The sequence below is a fragment of the Dendrobates tinctorius genome, unplaced genomic scaffold (assembly GCF_039654945.1).
Source record: "Dendrobates tinctorius isolate UK_male_01 unplaced genomic scaffold, ASM3965494v1 ptg000303l, whole genome shotgun sequence".
NCBI lineage: Eukaryota > Metazoa > Chordata > Amphibia > Anura > Dendrobatidae > Dendrobates > Dendrobates tinctorius.
The window spans coordinates 1,789,952-1,812,459 of NW_027361970.1; the positions used below are offsets into that span (position 1 = coordinate 1,789,952).

Here is a 22,508-nt window from a genome sequence, read left to right on the forward strand (position 1 = left end):
TCAAAGTTTATCACATGGGGATAGGATTTGAAAGCCATTTAAACCCATCATATAAGGACACGTACAGTAACTTGAAAAAGTATTCATACCCCATGAAGTTTTCCACATTTTTTCACATCACACTCACAAACGTATACCGTATGTATTTTGTTGGGATTCTATGTGATAGACCAACAAAAAGCTACTTATTTGTGAAGTATACAGTATATGATTTTGTTTTCTTGCCTCAAGAAGGAGCCTCTGTGCTCTGAAAGCTTGCAAACATATTATTTTCTGGTTAGCTAATAAAGCTATCACTCTGAGAATACTTTTGTCATCATTGGGCTGAAAATTATTCACATCGATTTTTCTGGCTAACACGGTACCACAATAAAATTTATTATTGTACATCATGAAGTATACAGGAAATGAAATAGTTTTTTCTAATTATTTTAAAAATATATATCTGAAAATTGTGACGTGCATTTGTATTCAGCCCCTCTGACTCAATACTTTGTAGGACCTCCTTTAGATGCAATTACTGCTGCAAGTCTTTTGGGTTCTGTCTCCACCAACTTTGCACATCTAGAGGATGAAATGTTTGCTAATTTTTCTTTGCAAACTAGCTCTAGCTCAGTGAGATTGGAAGATGGAGTCTGTGAACAGATATTTACAAGTCTTGTCACAAATTCTCAATGGGATTTAGGTCTGGACTGTGACTAGTCCATTAACACACGCTTGGATATGCTTTGATCTAAACTATTCCGTTGCAGCTCTGGTGGACCCTGTATGTACTTGCAATACAGCTTCTGTCATTTGAGACACAGGTCTCTGGAGTTGTGTTTTTTCAGACTTCAACCCATACTGACACGTGTCTAGGATGGGCTGCCATGTGAATTACATTATGGGGACATTTAATAAAAGTTAGGATATGCTACATGATTATAATTTGGAGGCAGACCTCCAAATAGACAGCTTTCTTTTTTGTATTGTGGCACTCTAGTACAACAGCTGTAGATTTGACCATCAGCACAGCTCTATCATGTCATTATGGCTATGTTGACCTTCCTTGCATTGCTGCTGAAGAAGTTCATCCTTTTGATGGTGTGACAGCAGTTGAATCTCATCAATTGGAAGCACATATATTAGCATTAATAATATATATAATACCTATTATGCAGCCTGGTTAAATAAGGTAGAATTCAAGAAGTAATATCAAAACATTTTACCTTCACAGTATTGCGATCATTAATGAGGATTTGCTCTTCGTTAATGTAAAAATAAACTGGAGATATGACAGTCAAGTTCGGTGAAGACCATTTGTCAAAATTAATAATCAACTGGAAGGAGATGTCAGGGAGCTTTTGGCAAATAGTAGACAGTACAAATGCGCAGTTTGCCGGAAAACGGAGAAAAGCCCCATCAAAGGTCCTGAAGACGCCGCCTCCTGCAGCAATGCAGTAAGAGCTTTTCTTGCTAAAACAGCCTCGAACTCCATTCCTTAGGGCACATTCTTCATCTGACTTGCAGTGTCTTGGATCGCACTGGATGAGATTCCTCCCAAAGCAGCGGCAGCGCCTCGTACAGTCACTATTCCAGAATAATTGCTTAGGCTAAAAAATAAGAACAAAACAAATTATCTCCGAAAATGTGTCCATATGATGTCTAAATTTACACTGATCAAAAATAATGTTCATTAGTAAAATGATTCCATGTGTAGTCAGCCACGGCAAAATTTTATTGCAAATTGCTATCATTTTCAAAACAATGGCTTCAAGGTTTTGCAAGGAAAAAGCAGCTTTACCCACAATATGTACAGCTATTAATCTGAAAACTGAGCCAGTCTGCAGTATTAGAGCAGCTTTCCACTGCAATGTAGCCTCACCTTAGCTGCATTGAGGCTGCTGCAGAATTTAATTTACATTTATGGATATCTATTGGGTAAAATGTTGTCCATTTGGCTAAAGTAAGATTTTAGGCCTCCTATAAACACATATTTTAGCATTTTAAAATGCTTGTAAAAATGACCATGCATTTCATGCATTCTTCATAAACAACCCTTGTTTTATTATTATTATTATTATTATTATTATTTATTTATATAGCACCATTAATTCCATGGTGAAGTACATGAGAAGGGGGGTGGTTGTCACTTACTTTCATGCTTATCAACATTTCTGTTGGGGCAGTAGGGTCTTTATGACCTATCTCCAGCCCAGGAACACACCAACACTGTCAGAAATGTCCCTGCCAAACCCATAATGCCAAGAATATATCTCAAAATTAATGATAAATACAGGATAGTTGGCAAGTGAGTACTTGTAAAATGTGTATAAATATTACTGTAAGCACCGGCAAATATTTTAAAGGCTGCAAACTAAAAACTACTGGCGAAATTGATTTCCGAATCTGTCAGTAGGATCAACTCTCCTTGACCGAATATATGTGCATGCAGTTCATAGGAAGCTGAATACAATGATAACCTGATATCTGCGATCTGATATTTTATAAGAAAAACATAGATTTCTCTGGAATATGTAAATAAGCTGTTAAGGTCTAAGGGCCGGACATAGATCTCCCAGAGAATCTGCCTCCAGGGATTATTGTAAATGACAAGGAGAGTTACTAGTGTGAGACATGTCACTAACACAGGATAGTAGAACTGAACTATGTTGCCTTACAAACACATTTGCTGTAGCTCTCACAGCTCTGCTGTAATGCAACATTGTCTGCCTGTGAGATGGAAGCTGACGCATGGAAAAGACATGTGCAACACTGTCTGCCTGTGAGATGGAAGCTGACACAATGAAAAGGACACCTGCAGATGTATTTAAATTGATTGTCCAGCATTAAGCTACAAGTCTGTAGTCACTGTATGTGATTGCAGTCTTGTGAATCCTCACAGTGTGCTGACTCTGCGCTGTGAGGATTCTCCAATGTCAGAAACTGGCAGTTATGTGACTGCAAGTATGTGATTTGCATACTTCAGACCACATGCTGACTAGACTGTATCCATCTTTCCTCATTATACTTGCTTTGAGCGAGGCCGCAGCCATCTAGTCAGCATGTAAATGTATATATGCAAATCACATATTTTAAGTCGCACGCCAGCCACTCTGGAGAATCATCAGAGCGTGGATTATGGATTCGCAAGCCTGCAGTCACATACAGTGACTACAGACTTCTAGTTTAAGGCCAGACATCCACGTGAATGCTGTCCTGTGTCAGGTATAATCACACACAGCTCTGCTGTGAGATCAGGAGAGCAGACAGCGGCCATTACACATCACAATGGTAACTCCCCCTTCAAATAAAATAAGCTCTGGAGGCAGATTCTCAGGAAGATCTATGTCCGGCCCATAGATCTTAACAGCTCATTTACATATTAAGAAAGACATGGATTTCTCTGGAATAAGACATCAGATTGCAGATATCAAGGTATCATTTTATTCAGCTTCCTATGACCTACCAGCCCATATTGGAGGGTGAATACTACTGAAAGATTCCCTTTAATAAAGTTTCAGTTTTCATTTTATAAATGTAATAAAGAGAGATAGACTCTTACCTCATAGTATTTTCCATCAGCATAACAGCCACAGTTATGAGGGAGAATACAGCTTTTTCCATTTAGCACATACCCAGGATCACACTGACAACCCTCCACACAGTAATGATTGCAGTCACTTTTAAGGCGAATAGCGGCACAGCGTGGTTGGCACACACTAACACAACTCTCATAGTGACTGTACGCAGGACACGTCACAACTGCAGGTAAGATAGACAAGTTAGTAGATGCATATGTAGAAAAAGACAATCTGACTGACTCTGCCCAGTTACGTCTACCATAGAGAAATTTGTATGCTATAAAGCAGTGGTCTTAATCTTATGGCTCCGCAGGGGTGATTGATGCCCATCTGATGTCAATCCCATTCTAAGGCCATGGTCACACGTTCAGTATTTGCTCTGTATTTTACATCAGGATTCGTAAACCCAAACCAGGAGTGTAACTATCAGAGAAAAAGTATAAAAGAAACACGTCACCACTTCTGTATTTATCACCTACTCCTGGTTTTGGCTTACAAATACTGATGTAAAATACTGACCAAATACTGAATGTGTGAACGTGACCTAAGAGTTGTAGTTTTACAACAGCTTGTATGCTGTAGGTTGGATACTAACCATTTTATTAATCTCAGGCACAATTCATGAGCACCCTCTGAGGTTCACTTGCTAACTTATTCTGTTTGCACTGCCATATATATCATTCTTAAACGGATTGTACAGAAATAGAAAAAAAAAACTACAATATCATTGTAGATAGATTCCTAAATATCTTTAATTAGCCAATCATACTTGTTTTGCGTAAGGAGGTAATCACTCTAGTACAGTAAAATGGACAATACTCGGTTACACTGAGAGAAACCTGACTTAGAATTTTAAAGGAGTTGTTTACTACTTGGACAAAACCTTCTTAACTGAAACTGTGATAGACTAGCAGACTGCGTCTGGGTGTCCGCTTCCAGTAGGCATATACACCCGAAAATGATGCACTGCACAGCGCACATTCGTTCTGTCAGCACCATTATAGTCTATAGCTCTGTCGGCGCATACATCTGAATCCCGTTTTGCTGAAGGGGGGCTGATTCTGACAATATCATATATAGCTCTAATACCAGAGATACGAGGGGTACTGAGGTAAGAAGAGGCTGCTAACACTTCTGTCCACCCTTTCTATATGAGCTAATATTGGAGATACCAAGCATGTAGAGGTAAGAAGAGGCTGCTTACACTGCTGTTCACCCTGTCTATCTGATCTAATACTGGAGATACCCGGCATGCTGAGGTAACAAGAGGCTGCTCCCACTGCTGTCCACCATGTCTATCTTATCTAATACTGGAGATACCAGGCATGCTGATGTAAGAAGAGGCTACTCACACTAATGTCTACCCTGTCTATCTGATCTAATACTGCAGATACCAGGAAAGTGGAGGTAAACTATTCCCAGGAAACTATTGCCCACCCTGTTTATCTGATCTAATACTGTAGATACCAAGCGTGCTAAGCTAAGAGGAGACTGATCACACTGCTGTCCACCCTGTCAATCTGATCTAATATTGGAGATATCAGGGATATTGATGTAAGAAAAGGCTGCTCACACTGCTGTCCAGCTTGTCTATCTGATCTTATACTGGAGATACCAGGGGTGCTGTGGTAAGAAGAGGCTGCTCAAACTGCTTTCCAGCCTGTCTATCTTATCTAATACTGGAGATACCAGGGGTTCTGAGTCTGCTCTGTCTGCTGTACACAATGTCTATCTGAAGTAATACTGGAGATCCCAGGGGTAGTAACACTTACAGCAAGATGTATGGTTCCTCCAACCAGTAACAGCAATTCCTTGTGTTTGGCATGTACTTGCGTAGTTCTGTAGCCAGCTACAAGCAGTTCCCACAGCACCTCCATCAATGCAGGAGTCAAATAAGCAATTTTTGAAGAAAAATCTTGGATTTACTTTGCTGTGGCACTTGGCAAATACCCCATTTCTGTTGGGAATAAAGCTGCAAAGCTGTTGTGCTTTCCAAAATCCATCCACCTTTGTGCAGGTAGGACATCTATCACCACATCCAACTTGGCAAAAGGTATCCCTTTTAACCCAACTGTGGCCAAACTCATTGACATTCATACTGATGAAGCCACTAGAAGTCTGCAGGTCATCTTCCATATTACCATTGTACCTTCCACAAAGGCCATACGTGCTGTTTTGCATGTAACGTGGAATTGTCACAGAGAGGAATGTCTTCCAGTCATATACAACTTTTAAGCCAAACTCAGTTTCAATAACAATATGGAAACCAAAGGCAAAAATATTAACTTTTCCATGACTTAACTTCAGAGGCAAATACAGCCTTTCATTATTTACCTGTCAAGGTAAGGGCATATATATAGTTTATTGACATTAGAGTATGCCATGTTCGAAAGGAAGGTTAAAAACTCACAAAACCCAAGTTATAAATCCAATAATGTCAACTTTGTTCAATTTTATCATTCAAAAATGCAAAAGGGATTTTTCAGAGTTGCGATAAATGTTCTCGGCAAACACCACTCCACAGTGAATGTAGCTATTCTCTTCTGGATTCATTTACAGTTTACATCCAACTGCTGGAGCTGAGAACAGCTGATCACTTTGGGGTGCTGGTGTCGAATCTCTACCAATCTGATATTAGTGACCTATCCTAAGAATAGATCACCAATATATTCATCCTGGACATCCCCATTAAAGACATGTTTAAAAATCAATAAAAGCAAATCTAATTATTATATCTATACAATATATATTGTACAGTTCCCAAATTTTTCTATTGATCTTTTTACACCTAGGCCTATAACAATTAGAAGGGGCCATGCTCTAAATCTAGTGGAAAGGGGGCTTTGTCATCACAGACGTGGACTATGTTGTGGCGGATAAATTCATTGACAAAATTTAGGGGTCTTGATGAAAATATACAATTACAAAGGGGAAATTGTCATCATCTTCCATGATGGGGGTATTTCCTTCTCATGAATATGGTAGTATAATAGATTCAGTGGATAGATCTTTTTTGAGACTTTCCAACTATGGATTTAGTTTTTAATTTTTTTGGCGATTTACATTCTGAAACATGTCTCTTTTTCATCGGACATTGTCCAGTTATTTTGGTGTTGGAATAAGTATTTGGATTGTATTATACGTCACACAACCCGAATACTAAAACCACTTGCCTAATATTGTGTTGGTCCCCCTTGTGCCGCTGAAGCTGTTGCAGCATGGGTTAGACTTGCATTTCCAGTGTATTCCACAGATGCGCAGATTAAAATCTGGAGAATTTCAAGGTTAAATCAACACCTTGAACTTTTTTTTTTCATATTTCTCAAATCATTCATGAATAATTTTTGCACTTTTGTATGGCGCAGTACCCAACTAAGAGAAGCCACTTTCCCTAAGGTAATGCTGATGCCATGAAGGGGTCCACATGGTCTGCAACAGCATATGTCACTATAGCATCTACATGACTGCCACTGTCTAAGCAGAACATTAAATAGAGATTCACACTGCCTGGGCCAACCTACTTACCTTCTATAACTTGTCCTGGTGATCTTTCTAAATGAAGCAATGCACACGCACCCAGTCTTCCTTAAAAGTTATCAGAGTCTTAGGATCCCTGTGGTTTCCCAGACCAGGGCACCTACTACTATTTCTCCATCTTTCAGTACTGATTATGTGTCCATTGTAGGAGCTTTTGACACTGTTCAGGGCTCAGCATTGGCACAGTATCTGTGGCTATGCAGGCTTGTATGCATCAAGCTGTAAAGGACTGTATGTTCTGCTATTTTATATTCTAGCCAGCATTAATTATGCATTCATTCATTAGTTAGGCTACCCTTGATTGTCCATAGCCCTGGTGTTGGTTGACTAGTTGTCCTACCTTGAACCACTTTTGGAAGGCACTACTCACTGTATACCAAACCCCCCCAATGATCTGCCATTTTGGATATGCCCTGACACTTGGCTATTTTTTCTGCTTCTAACAGAACATTCGAAAATGGCAACAAACTAGCTGTTTAAAGGGGTTATTCACTAGTAGGACGACAAATTCTTACTCTGAATGTTTGCCCTAGTTAAAATACTTATACTCACCTTCTGTGCCGGCGACATTCCAGTGATGTTGGTACTCACGTTCCCAGGGCTCTCATGCAGTTGTTATGACATGTGGACACATGAGTCCTGCACCGAATCAGCGCTGGCATCATTGTCCCGCCTTTGGACAAATAAGTCAACAAGAGGAAGTGAGAGCTGCATTTTGTCCAGTAGGTATTTTTATTTTCATGGGGTCAAACAATCAGAGTGAGAAGGATGAGATTGTCCTAGTAGTGGACAACCCATTGACTATATCTCACCCTTTGACCACTGTTATTTCTCACTAGTTAGTAAATATTATTAATACGCTTCATCATTTTAATGCCATGGATGATGGTAAAGTCCAGGCAAGCTGATCTATAATCGGATCAGAACACGATAAGTAATGCATTGCTATTACAAAGTTCTTAAACCTTTTCTCAGTTGATCATAGTGTTCTTAAAGTTCTTAAAACATGAAGTCCACTTACCAGGACGGTGTGTTTGTATGCACGATAGATGACAATATTGAAATTGTAGACTTCTACCTCCACTTCCTTCACCCATAGGGCGAGAGAAGCATCTCTGTCCTCGTTCTTTGCGGTAACTGTAAATCTTGGGACAGTGTCCGCTTTAGAATTAGTAACTGTAGTGCAAAGAATTAGTGAGCAGCTGCTTTGGAAATCAAATGGAAGGCCATCGAAAGTAAGGTAATGTCCATATCCTGAGACGATGCATGATGCATCTGTACGTGGCTGGCAATAAAAGAGGCCATTATCTTCCATACAGTACTCTTCGTCCCTACATGGCATAGTCTCACAGTACACGCTGTTGTCTGACCCATTACAGTAACAAAAGGATTTACAATCGAGGTCAATCCAGAACGTCTCATTAGTGGAAACCTGGTGGCCATCAAAGTTACAGCCACATTCACTTCTTGGGACACACCGGGTACCCTGCAAAGCAAGTCCTTCATCACACTGGCATCCTTCTGTGCAGCTGTCAGAACAGACTGGGCCAGTGGCTAACGTTTCACAAGTTTCTGAACAGGTAATGCATTCTTCAAAATGGCTGTTTTCAGGGCACATGAGAGCTGAAACATTGAAATACATTAAATTAAGAATGCTATATCGCTCCAAAGTAACAGCAACTATTCTACAATAATTCCTTACAGAATACAAGGGCATGTTTTACTTCTAGTCATAGCAAATATTTATATAATAAATATCACGTTCTGCGCACCGATCAGTTTGCGAAATGCAAGGCTATGTTCACATGCTGTGCTTTTTTCTGTAGGCAAAACCTGCTCTCTTGACATTAAGGCTGTGTGCACATGCTGCGGATTCTGCTGCGGATCCGCAGCGGTTGTGGTCCTGCGGATCCGCAGCAGTTTCTGCTGCGGTGTACAGTACCATTAAAAGCAATGAAAAACCGCAGCATGTCAATTCTTTGTGCGGATTCCACTGCGGCTTGGCACCTGCTCCATGGGAGGTGTCAAACCGCAGGCTAAACCGCAGAAAAACTGCAGATAAACCGCAGGTCTTTTGAAGCTGCTTAGAAAAAAAGCATTTTTTGCTGCTTTTTTCGTTGCGGATTACATGTGTCATTTGCCTTAAACAGCACATGTTTAATAAGGTTAGTTTTATTCTCCAAAAACACATGGTTGCTTTTATTTGCAGCATTTTTGCACTTCCTCATTGCTTTCTAAGGTAAAAAAAAATATTGTTGCAAAAAACACTGAAAGAATAGCTTTCCAATTCAGCCAGGAATAAAAGCCATTGTGTGGATGAGATTTATGAAATCTTATAGCTTTTGATGGTACTGTAAAAAGCAGCTTTTAATTTCCATAAAAAATGCTGCAAAAACGCAATATGGGAAATTTCTTTCATTAAATGTCTTAAATGAATAAAACTTCTTACATGGGTAAAATGTAACAACAAGCAACTTTTCCATTTACGTCTTATTAAAAATCATCTGCATTCTCAAAAACAGTTTTAATTTTACAGTTTACAGCTTGTTGACTAGCTTGTTGGCCACCTCTGCAGCTGTGGCTGGTTTCTTAGGCACATGGAGCACACTTGTATGCTGTTTTCTAGAAAGCTTGGAAGCGCAGCTCTGAAAGTGGCAAGACTTTAGTACTGCTGCACTCTACTGACGCAGCAGAGTTCAGATAAGCGGCACAACTATACCGCTGCTGTGAACTGTAATTCTTCAACCAGGAGACAGGAGCCATGTGCTCCTGAAGAAAGAAGGGGGGACTGTCCCTTTATTTAAAATGTACCCTTAATTTAAGCAGTCTGTTTAAAATGAGCTGTCATCTATGTGTATGACAGAAATAATATTATTTCTGATCACTCTAAGGCATGGGTCACACTTGCGATTGTTATGTGAGAAACTCGCGCAAGTCTTCTGCATCAATACTCGGTGCTGCCACCGGCACTCGGGATCAGAGTGTGAGGCTGCATAGAAATACATATAGCCGCACACTCCGGTCCCGAGTGCTGGCTGCAGCGCCGGGTATTGATGCGAGATACTCGCACGAGTTTCTCGCATCACACTCGCAAGTGTGACGCCGGCCTAAGACTCTATTTTTACCAGTGAACTCCCTTCTGCAGACTATAAACTATTAGTTTGAGAGCAGCTCCTGTGATTTCTCCTATTAAATGCACATGTCGACATAGCAGATTCCTGCTTTCCTACATTACTGAACAGTGTAGCTGTGCATCCTTCACTAGGAGAGATAAAAAACACATATAATAAAGCAGCAGTGCATGTGTATGTCAGTATCTCCCTCTTTCACTCTTTCTTGTCCCATCTCCATTGACATCAATAGGCAGCATTATTGTAATTCCTCCGTGAACTGGCATTCCGTTTTGCTTTCACCAAGTTTTTAAGAAAAAATTAGGAGTTCAGAAGGCAGGGATGGGAAGAAGTGGCTCATAAATGGTGACAGAAGCGCATTTCTCTGATAAGATATATTATGAAGTTTCTTATCTTCACTAATATTAAGTTTGTTGTAATGACAGAGACTATTTCATTTTTTAATGCAAGTGTGCAAATAACCTCTTCCGAGAAGAAGAGGACTAGAATTCTTATGTCAGGTATTGCATGTAGCAATCCAAGAAGTCAATATCAAGGTTTTAAAGATCCTTGTCACAAGACTTACGACTAGAAGCAAAACTAGAAACTCCATTTACAGACACATGTTTTGTGGTGCTGGTCCTTTATCAGTGCAAATCAGGAGAACTGATTTAGCTGAGTAAGAGGTCTTTGAATGGGGTCTAGGGGTAAAGTTTCTCTTTGTGGAGACAACCAATAATGCATAGGGAGACTTTTAGGTCATGCAAAGGTCCCCTGGGAATTTAAATATGCAAATAGCCACTTCATAGAGGACTGGAACTCTAGTGCCAACTATTGGAAGTAGCAATCCAAAAAGTCAACATCAACCCATTAAAGGAACTTGCTACATGACTTAGGATAAGAGCCAAAACAGAAACTCCATTTGCAGACATGTGTTTTGGAGTGTTTGTCCTTCATCCAGGTCGGACTGGCCCACTGGAGGATCGGAGGATTCTCCATTGGGCCCAGGCATTGGCACTTGCTGGCACAGAAGATAAGACACGTGTGTCAGCGATTCGTGCACCAGTGTCTCCCAGGTTGTCTAATTCTGAGAGTAGTGGTGACATAAAAATCTATTGTGACGAAGCAATGCTCTGTTCCTATCAGCTAGTGAGATGCAGTCTACAGCAGAGGATTGTGTCAGCAGTGATGCGCGTACTGCTCTTCCAGGTTGTTTAACCGTGGAAGGAGTGGCTAGAGGCACGTAACTTCTCCTCCCAGCGCTAAACAACCAAAGAGAGCAGTGTGTGCGTCACTGCTGCCAAGACTGGCCTAGTGCAGACTGTAGCCCACTAGTTGTAAGGTTCAAAGCGCTGTTCCGTCATGATGGATTTTATTCACCGTTCATCCTTGTACTGAACAAGCTGGGAGAGTGGTGCTGCTGTTGATAAGGCTAACACTGATTGGCTGCAGCGCTTGTTTGTGTTTTCCTCTCTCTGGCTGTACAGCATAGCTCATAAAGCGCATGCTCTCCTCCCCTCCTCTGTGCCATCTCAGGCGCAGTGCAAGGATCAAAGGGAGATAGTCATTGGTGATGAAGAAGGCAGAAGTCTAATGGAGGACCGGAGGGCCACCTTGGCAGCCTATTAGTGACCAAGTGTAAATGGGGGGGCTTTTTTCAAGGGTGATACAAGGAGAGAAGGTGCTCAGTCAGTCAGAGGTGACAGAGGGGGCTAATTCACTTAAGGGTAAATGGAGGTACCATTACTTCATTTCTCCTTTCACCCCTGACTGTGCCCTTCCTCCTGTACAGTGGGTACGGAAAGTATTAAGACCCCTTTAAATTTTGCAATCTTTGTTTCATTGCAGCCATTTGGTAAATTCAAAAAAGTTATCTGCACCCCATCTTGACTGAAAAAAACAGGAATGTAGAAATTTTTGCAAATTTATTAAAAAAGAAAACCTGAAATATCACATGGTCATAAGTATTCAGACCCTTTGCTCAGTATTGAGTAGTAGCACCCTTTTGAGCTAGCACAGACATGCACATTCCCTGAGTTTTTCCAGCAAGATGTTGCACCACCACATTATGGGTGTCAGGTCTGAGCATTCCTACAAGGAATCTGACTCCCTTAAACTAGCATTTCTTCTGCGGTGTTGCTATCATTGTGTCAAGAGTGGGAGAAGAGGGTGGAATTCACAATCCAACACAATGGGCATGTAAGGGGGTGGCGTTGCTATGGAAAGTAGAGACAAGCTGCCACTTTAAGGGACAGCACCCCTCTTGGTTAGAGCAATGGGACATTCTGCTCTCCCCTCCAGAAAAGACTGGGTGGGTTGTTCTGCCAGCACTGGAGAGGGGAGGGACTGCTTTTCTATGTGTGTGTTCAGAGCAGATTTCTGCAGGAAGCTGACATGCCTGGAGCTGTGAGGAAAAGAACATACAGCCTGAGACTAACTGAACTTGCGTGACTTTGTAAACTCTTCTGGGATAACAAGGTGGCTTTCCTGTGTTGCCGTGAGGAGCCACAAAGAAGTACAAGAAAGGAATCCAGAGGAGGGAATCCACCGTTTCTAGGAGCATCTGGGTACCTGCACACAAGGAGAAGACCGCGTTGCACAGAGCTTCCAGGAAGACATACGCACCATCTTGCAAAGCTGCGGGGGCGCCTGGGACCGTACTGAAATACCAACGCTACTGTGAGTATTAACCCCTTCTGTGCACATGCTAGGGATTAGGATAGGCTTCAATAGATAGAGCACGGCAGCCATGTGGCAGGTGTAGCAGAGGCCAGATAGGCTATAGTTAGAGTAGCAGCATACTGTACTTTACTGTGTTGTTTTGCCTGTTGGATAAATACATTGAGCTGTGATAGTTGGAGCACTGTGAAGCTGCACTCCGTGCTGGACAGTTGCACTCAGGTGCTGGACACTGTTGCTGATAATAATCTAATTCACCGCACACTCAGAGGGGTTTATGCAAACAAGTGCTCATTTTATTATATACAAAACATGTGGGAGCCAAACAAGAATATATAGCACGAAGTAGAAGCGATATAATTAACACGACGTTTCGACTCAGTCCGAGCCTTTATCACTTTTATCGCTGAATTGAAATTCGGATCTTTGAATAAAGAGGAATAGAACTCCCAAGAGAAAAGCCCAAGAAAGATGGCTGTTGATAAGGTGCTACACAGCGGCGCTCCCACGCCAGCATGACGCCATTGCAGCTAGCCTTCATGGACTCGGTGCAGTACTTTCCCAAATACAGGATGGACATGAGAGAGTCATTGGGTATGCCAGTAGGTCCCTGCGAGACAGTGTAAGAAACCCCCACAACTACAGCTATTTCCGGTTAGAGCTCCTGGCCCTGGTGTGGGCCTTGACAGAGAAGTTTGCGGGCTTCCTGGCAGGGACCAAGATTCAAGTTCGAACAGACAATACTACCCTGGCCCACCTTGAGAATGCTAAGTTGGGGGACTTGGAACAATGGTGGGTGGCTTGCCTGGCCAAGTTTGACTTTACCATCCGTTATCGCTCTGCCACTGAAAATGCAAATGCAGACAGCGTGTCACGAGTGACGGTGGAAACTCCAGTGGGGGATCTTGATGAACAACTCGAAGAGGAAGAAATCCCAGATTTCCGTAAGTTCACGCCCCCGGTGGTTGCGGTTCAGTCAGGTAGGGAGGCCTGCGCACTACCCCGATCCCTGGGGAGAACTAATGAAGAATGGGGATATCTTCAAGATGAAGATGAAGAGCTGAGACAGATGAAATGCTGGGTAGTGCAGAAGCGGAAGCCAGGCAAACAACAGAGAGATAGTCTGGACGCTGAGATGAAGAGTGTCTTACACCAGTGGGATAGGCTGGAGGTGTGAGAATCGGTGCTATATCGCAAGAGACAACAGCCAAAAGATACTGAAGTAAGGTGGCAGGTGGTCATCCCAGGGGGAATGGCCCAAGAAGTGGCTAAAGAAGCCCACAAATTCGAAGCCCACTTCGGGTGCACAAAGACCTACCAGTGGTTACAGTGGTATGTGCACTGCCCCTGGTTGGAGTCTGTGGTAGAAGAGGTTTTCTGGCAATGTCGGGTATGCGACCACGTTAAGAGTACTGAACAAAGGGCACCCATCCAGACCATATATACTAAGGAACCGCTAGTCTTGATAATCGACTATCTCCTCATGGGACACTCAGCCCGGGGGCCACAGTACTGTTTGGTGATGACTGACCATTTCTCCAAGTTCGCAGTAGTCACCCCATCTAGAGACCAGACTACCGAGTCGGCGGCGCGGGCCATTTGTTATGACTTCATCCGAGTGAATGGGTGCCCAAAGCGCATCCACTCTGACCAAGGTGCATGTTTCCAAGGCAAGGTGATGGAAGAACTGTATCATTTGTGTGCATCGAGCGGTCTCGGACCACCCCTTACCATCCTCAAGGCAACGGAGCATGTGAATGCTTCAACCGAACCTTACTTCAAATGCTGAGGACGTTGGAAGAAGACAAGAAGGCATGTTGGCCAGACTAGCTGCCAGAGTTGGTCTGGACCTACAACAATCGGGTCCATTCCACCACGGGTTACACCCCATATCTGTTGTCTGGAAGAGCTGGACGAGAGATCACTGAGTTGAAGTTGGAACAGCCGGAGGAGCTGATGGATCGAACCATCACTTCATGAGTGAAAGAACATGTAATACTATTATAGGAACTTGAGGATTCTGATAGCGTGGGGAAATGAACAGACAGAGACAGGTTTCTTTGTGTGCAAACAGTGTATTTTTACACAGTGATAATATCCCAAAGGGTATACTGATAACCTGCAATGAGACCAGTCCTCAACCTATATAGCAAGTCGGCAGAGTTCCCAAAAACAGAGTCCTCACAAAAATGTGATCAAAAGGTGAGTGTGACACTCTGGTGATGTGGCGCAGTTCACACTAGTGGTACAGAGAGAGTCAAATCCAGATATGTAGAAGGCACAGGGAAGTCCAGAACAAGTTCATAGGTTGATCTCAGACGCAGCAAAAACACAAAAAAGTCCAGAAGCTGGTTCACCAGTTGATCCCAGAAGCAACGTGAACACAAGTGAGTCCAGAAACAGGTTCACATCAAAGCATAAGGTCGGTGATAGTTCCCACAGCTCTCACCGGGGAGAGTGAAGGATTGCGGCGACACACAACTCAGAAACGCAGTACTTACCGAGGGTTAAGTTCCAAAGTCAACTGACTAATGATAGCATGATGAGTGCAGCTTTCCTAAGCAGAGAACAGAGAATGTCCCGGGCCACAGTAGAAGCACCCTGAGGAAACAAACAGCACAGCTGACGGGATGCAGAAGCAAAATACTCCAGCAAGGAAGGCAGCACCTGGACCGGGTTTTATACAAATGAACAGGGAGTAGGGCACAGAGAAACAGCAACCTCCATCTTGACAAAGGGCGCGAAGTCATTCACAAGATGATTTAGAGAAAACCCGGAATACTGACTGAACATCGGCAACGATTGCAAACAATACGGTGGTTGTTGGGTCAGCAGCCACAGGAGAAAGAACATACGGGCCGTAAACCGATTCAAGAGATACTGCTCCTGCCCGGGGACCGATTATTAGTCAGAGAGAAATGCCCCAAGGGTAAACTATCACTCGTCAGACCACACTTGGAGTATTGTGTGCAATTTTGGATGCCGGTGCTCAAGAAAGACATTACTGAACTTGAAAGGGTTCAAAGGCGGGCTACTAAAATGATAAACAGAGTTGGTTCACTACAATACCCAGAAAGGTTATCAAAATAGGTCTATTTACTCTAGAAAAGAGAAGACTTAGGGGAGACTTAATATATATGTACAAGTATATCAGAGGGCAATACAGAGATCTTTCCAATGAACTGTTTGTACCAAGGACTGTGACAAGAACAAGGGGGCATTCTCTTCGTTTGGAGGAAAGACAATTTCTGCACCAGCATAGAAGAGGGTTCTTCACGGTAAGAGCAGTGAGGCTCTGGAATTCTCTTCCTGAGGAAGTGGTGATGGCCAACTCACTGAATGAATTAAAGAAAAGAATGGATGCTTTTCTTGTGAGTAACAGTATAGAAGGTTACGAATAACAGAATATTATAGGTAGAAGGTTGACCCAGCTTAGGGGAAGGAATTTTTTTCCCTATGGAGAAAATTGGCTTCTACTCTGTGGATTTTTTGCCTTTCCCAGGATCAACAATGCAGAACAGCTGCACTAAAAATAGGCTGAACTAGATGGACATAAGGTCTTCCTTCAGCCTTCAAAACGATGTTACTATGAGAGATGGGAAATACAGCCTTACAAAGTAATCGAGCCAGTGTATGCTGACAACCCGGTCCACAAGGTGCAGGTTGAGAATGGGGCCTCCGCCCCTAGAGTGCTCCACAGAAATATGCTGGGGCCATGCCAGTCTGAGGCCAGTCTGTACCAGTGCCGCTTGTGGGCACTGCTTCACTTCCTAAACCTGTCTTGCCTGCTGATGAAATCAATGATGAATGGTGGATCGGCCCTGACACCGTGGGGGGTCGTCAGCCGAACAGAGATGGTAATCTTCTGGAGGTATCACTACCACCACATAATGATGAGTCCAGACAAGAGCCTACTACAACTCCTGCAGCAAGTATTCCTCTGGAAGATAGTCAAGACCTCCAGAGATCCCAAAGGTCTACTGCAGGGGTTCCACCTGTCCGATACATAGAACAGTGTTCTCTGTCTGTTTCTCTGCTTGTGTTATCTCCCCTATAGGTTCTGTTCTGCATTGAAAGTTTCTCTATCCCACTGCAACCTTGATGCTTTGATGGTCGAGGATGACCATCTTTAAGCAAGGAGGCTTGTAAGGGGGTGGCATTGCTATGGATAGTAGAGACAAGCTTCCACTTTAAGGGACAACACCCCCCTTGGTTAGAGCAATGGGACATTTTGCTCTCCCCTGCAGAAAAGACTGTGTGGGTTGTTCTGCCAACACTGGAGAGGGGAGGGGCTGCTTTTCAGTGTGTGTGTGTTCAGAGCCAAGATTTCTGCAAGAAGCTGACGTGCCTGGAGCTGTGAGGAAAAGAATTTGCAGCCTTAGACTGACTGAACTTGCATGACTTTGTAAACTCTTCTGGGGATAACAAGGTGGCTTTCCTGTGTTACCATGAGGAGCCATGAAGAAGTACAAGAAAGGAATCCAGAGGAAGGAATCTACCGTTTTTAGGAGCAACTCGGGACCTGCACACAAGGAGAAGACCACGTTGCACAGAGCTTCCAGGAAGACATGCGCACCATCTTGCAAAGCTGCAGGGTCCCCCGGGACTGGACTGAGATACCAATGCTACTGTGAGTGTTAACCCCTTCTGTGCACATGCTAGGGATTAGGATAGGCTTCAATAGATAGAGCACGGCAGCCATGTGGCTGGTGTAGCAGAGGCCAGATAGGCTATAGTTAGAGTAGCAGCATACTGTACTTTACTGTGTTGTTTTGCCTGTTGGATAAATACATTGAGCTGTGATAGTTGGAGCACTGTGCCGTTTGATGGCTCAGCTAACGAAAATCACTCTTGTAAATTGTCTGTTTTTATTGCATACCCCTGTTTTGCACTTTCCTAACACTGCATTCCTTGCCTGTCAATAAATTAACCCTTTGTTGTTTGCACCTCATCTTGTGTACCGTAGCCTCCCTGCACGGTGGTGGCTTCCCTGCCCATCGCTTCAGGCAGCACTTTGAACACATTTTATAAGTGGTCATAAACTTGTAAATAACTCATTGAAAGAATAAAGTTATGCTAAAACCAAGCACACCATTGTTTTTCTTGTGAAATTCTCAATATGTTTGATGTGTCACATGACCCTCTTCCCATTGAAAAAAATAAAGTTGGATCCAAAATGGCCAACTTCAAAATGGCTGCCATAGTCACCACCGATCTTGAAAAGTTTCCCCCCTCCCATATACCAATGTACCTCAAACAGGAAGTTGATATCACCAATAGAGTTGAGCGATACCGTCCGATACTTCAAAGTATCGTATCGGATGGTATCGGCCGATCTTTAAAAAAAGTATCGGTATCGCCGATTCCGATACCGGAAGTCCCATTCAAGTCTATGGGACTTCCGGTATCGGAATAAGAAAAACCCTTTCCTGCCCTTGTACAGCCTCTCTGGGGTCTGTACGGGCCTTTCGGGGGGCTGTGCCGGCCTGCCAGGGGGTCTGTGCAGGCTCCGGTGGTCTGTGCCGGCCTGCCGGTGGTCTGTGCAGGCTCCGGGGGGCTGTGCCGGCCTGCCGGGGGGCTGTGCCGGCCTGCCGGGGGGCTGTGCAGGCTCCGGGGGGCTGTGCCGGCCTGCCGGTGGTCTGTGCAGGCTCCGGGGGTCTGTGCAGGCATCGTCCGATGGGACTACAAGTCCCATCGGGCGATGCCTGCTACCATGACAGTGATTGACACATTAGCCAATGATGGGACAGTAGTAGTCCCATCATCCGGCTAATGTGTTAAATGTAAAAAAAAAAAAAAAAAAAAAAAATTACATGCTACATACATACAACATGCATACTACATACATGCTACATTCATACTACATACTACATACATGCTACATTCATACTACATGCAACATACATACTACATATATACTACATGCATGCTACATACATACTGCATGCTACATACATACCACATATATACTACATACATACTACATGCATGCTACATGCTACATACATAACACATATATACTACATGCATGCTACATACATACTACATGCTACATACTACATATATACTACATGCATGCTACATACTACATGCTACATACATACTACATATATACTACATGCATGCTACATACATACTGCATGCTACATGCATGCTACATACATACTACATACATACTACATGCTACATACATACTACATATATACTACATACATACTACATACATACTACATGCATGCTACATGCATGCTACATACATACCACATACATAACACATATATACTACATGCATGCTACATACATACTACATGCTACATACATACCATATACATACTACATGCATGCTACATACATACTGCATGCTACATGCATGCTACATACATACTACATACATACTACATGCTACATACATACCACATATATACTACATACATACAATACATTCATACAATACATACATAGACATACAGTACATATAACATAGAGTAACATACTTACCAATACTTGTCACATTGTTCCCCGAAGCCATTGTCTTTCCGGAATAAATATTAACATAACAAACCACAAAAATACTCACCCACGATCCGAAGCAGTCCACGAGTGTGTCCCACGACGATCTTGGGTAGAGAACGGCAGCATCAGATGATGCTGCCGTTCTCTACGGGCTGCAGGAATCCAATGACGGAAGGTAGGTATCCTTCCGCACTGTATTCCTCCGCCACTTAAAAAAAAAAAAAGTCCCTAGTCTCACTTTATGCCATTGCTGTGTGGGAAATTCCCACGCAGCAATGGCATAAAGTGAGACTAGGGACTTTTTTTTTTTTAAGTGGCGGAGGAATACAGTGCGGAAGGATACCTACCTTCCGTCATTGGATTCCTGCAGCCCGTAGAGAACGGCAGCATCATCTGATGCTGCCGTTCTCTACCCAAGATCGTCGTGGGACACACTCGTGGACTGCTTCGGATCGTGGGTGAGTATTTTTGTGGTTTGTTATGTTAATATTTATTCCGGAAAGACAATGGCTTCGGGGAACAATGTGACAAGTATTGGTAAGTATGTTACTCTATGTTATATGTACTGTATGTCTATGTATGTATTGTATGAATGTATTGTATGTATGTAGTATATATGTGGTATGTATGTAGCATGTAGTATGTATGTAGTATGTATGTAGCATGCATGTAGCATGTAGTATGTATGTAGCATGCATGTAGTATATATGTAGTATGTATGTAGCATGCATGTAGTATATATGTAGCATGTATGTAGTATGTATGTGGTATGTATGTAGCATGTAGTATGTATGTAGCATGCATGTAGTATGTATGTAGCATGTAGTATGTATGTAGCATGCATGTAGTATGTATGTAGCATGTATGTAGTATGTATGTAGTATATATGTAGTATGTATGTAGCATGTAGTATGTATGTAGCATGCATGTAGTATGTATGTAGTATTTTTTTTTTTTTTTTTTTTAAACATTTAACACATTAGCCGGATGATGGGACTACTACTGTCCCATCATTGGCTAATGTGTCAATCACTGTCATGGTAGCAGGCATCGCCCAATGGGACTTGTAGTCCCATCGGACGATGCTTGCACAGACCCCCGGACATCAGCACAGCCCCCCGGCAGGCCGGCACAGCCCCCCGGCAGGCCGGTACAGACCCCCACAGGGTGCACAGACCACCGGCAGGCCGGCACAGCCCCCCGGCAGGCCGGCAGAGACCCCGGGCAGTCCACACAGCCCCCCGGCAGGCCGGCACAGCCCCCCGGCAGGCCGGCAGAGACCCCCGGAAGGCCCGAAATGACGGCGCATCATGATGCGCACACACCGCGCATCATGATGACGTCAGGCCGTCAATCAACTGAACTTCCGATTCCGATGCCGAATTCCGATATTGAAAAAATATCGGAAGTCGGTATCGGAATTCCGATACAGCAAGTATCGGCCGATACCCGATACTTGCGGTATCGGAATGCTCAACACTAATCACCAACCATTCCCATTTTATTTAGGTGTATCCATATAAATGGCCCACCCTGTACATAGTCCCAAAAATTATTTTCTCTGGAGGGCCCAAGGTTTTCCAGTCTGATGTTGCCTACATCAGTACAGGAGATCTGATTTGGTTTGGTTAATTTCCATCAAATTGTATGTCTGCCTTTAAGAGAATGTATAATCAGAACATGACCTACTGTACAAATAAGGTTTATGGGATATTGTATTTTCTAAAAACCTTTGTTAATGTTAATACAGATTTTGACATGAAATATAAAAATAAGAATTAGAAATTTTGCAGTTTTCACACTAGCTACTGGGGCTACAGTGCTGTGCAAATTAATTGGGACAAACCATTTTTTAAGTAAAATCGTAAGTTGGTTACTAGTCAGTGATTCAAACCAGTTTTACCTGCTTTGACCAGGTGTGACTGCCTGTTCAAAGCAGTTAAAACTGGTTTGAATCACTGACTGGTAACCAACTTGCGATTTCACTTACAAAAATGCTTTGTCCCAATTAATTTGCACAGCAGCAATGTATTTTAGACTCATACTACCTGTTCTTTTAGTATGCACTTGTACATTTGGAGCAATAATCACTCAGACCCTATTGTTTGAACTGAAGCATCTAATGAGCGTGTGCAAATGTCATGGTGAAGGGAGGGGTGGGGCAGGGATAGCTATTATGATTGGTGGATCCTGTGTTCTTCTGTGTATACATGTAATATTCTCTGTAATGATAATGAGACTTCTGAAGTTAGGAAGTTGTAACAACCCTGCTGGCATCACTGCATGGCCTCCCATCCCCCGCACACCAACTTACTTACTGCTTCAAGCCATGCTGTGAATTCTGTCTGCTGCCAGCCCTATGCTCCGTGCTCTGTGCCTCTGCTCTCCTGTATGTTTCCAAGCTATGTGTGTATAGGGGGGCGGCGCCAGAACTCTCTAGTTCTTATGCAGTCAGGTGGCACCTGTGTAATCTGTCCCTGACCAATCACCTTGAGCCCTTGACTATTTAGTTCTGCCACACCCACTAACCCTGGCCTGTGCAATGTCTCAAATTCAGTTAGCGCCTTGCTGCTGAGGAAGCCAGGCATTGTCTTGCCTTCTCTGAGAGTCTTACTCCTAGCTTTGTCTTGTACACTCTGGGTGCCCACCAGGAGGCTTATATCCTGGTCCCTATCTTGTCCTAGCCTTGTCTGAGTACATGCCTGGTACTTCTCTGCTCACCCTCCAGGAGGCAGAATATCCTGGTCCCTGTACCTTGTCTTGTACTGTGTCTCTGTCTGAACTCTGTCTTTCCTCTGTCTGTCAGTCTCCTTGTCTGTGGTTCCTTTCCCTGCTGTGTCTTTCCCGGTGTCCTCCCTGTCTGTACCTTGCACTCTTGCAGGCTCCGACTACCTTGCACTCTTGCAGGCTCCGCCTACCTTGCACTCTTGCAGGCTCTGCCTACCTTGCACTCTTGCAGGCTCCGCCTACCTTGCACTCTTGCAGGCTCCGCCTACTCCACAATCCTGCCTGTATGCTTACCTGCACCTCCTGTGTGAACAGTTCCTAACCTGTTCCAACATACTCCACTCCTTCCTGCCTACAACCATATCTGCACCTGCTGTGT

At 43.3% G+C, this 22,508-nt stretch overlaps 1 protein-coding gene across 1 annotated transcript in view; it reads right to left on the reverse strand.

Moving 5' to 3' along the window:
• TECTA (tectorin alpha) overlaps positions 1–22,508 on the reverse strand; it is a 244,087-nt gene that overhangs the window by 76,614 nt on the left and 144,965 nt on the right. The window contains exons 10-13 of the mRNA XM_073560719.1: positions 8,122–8,723; positions 5,336–5,897; positions 3,545–3,744; positions 1,209–1,592 (exon numbers count right to left, since the gene is read on the reverse strand). Of these exons, the coding sequence (XP_073416820.1) occupies positions 1,209–1,592; positions 3,545–3,744; positions 5,336–5,897; positions 8,122–8,723 (1,748 nt within the window). The remainder of the gene's footprint in view (positions 1–1,208; positions 1,593–3,544; positions 3,745–5,335; positions 5,898–8,121; positions 8,724–22,508) is intronic.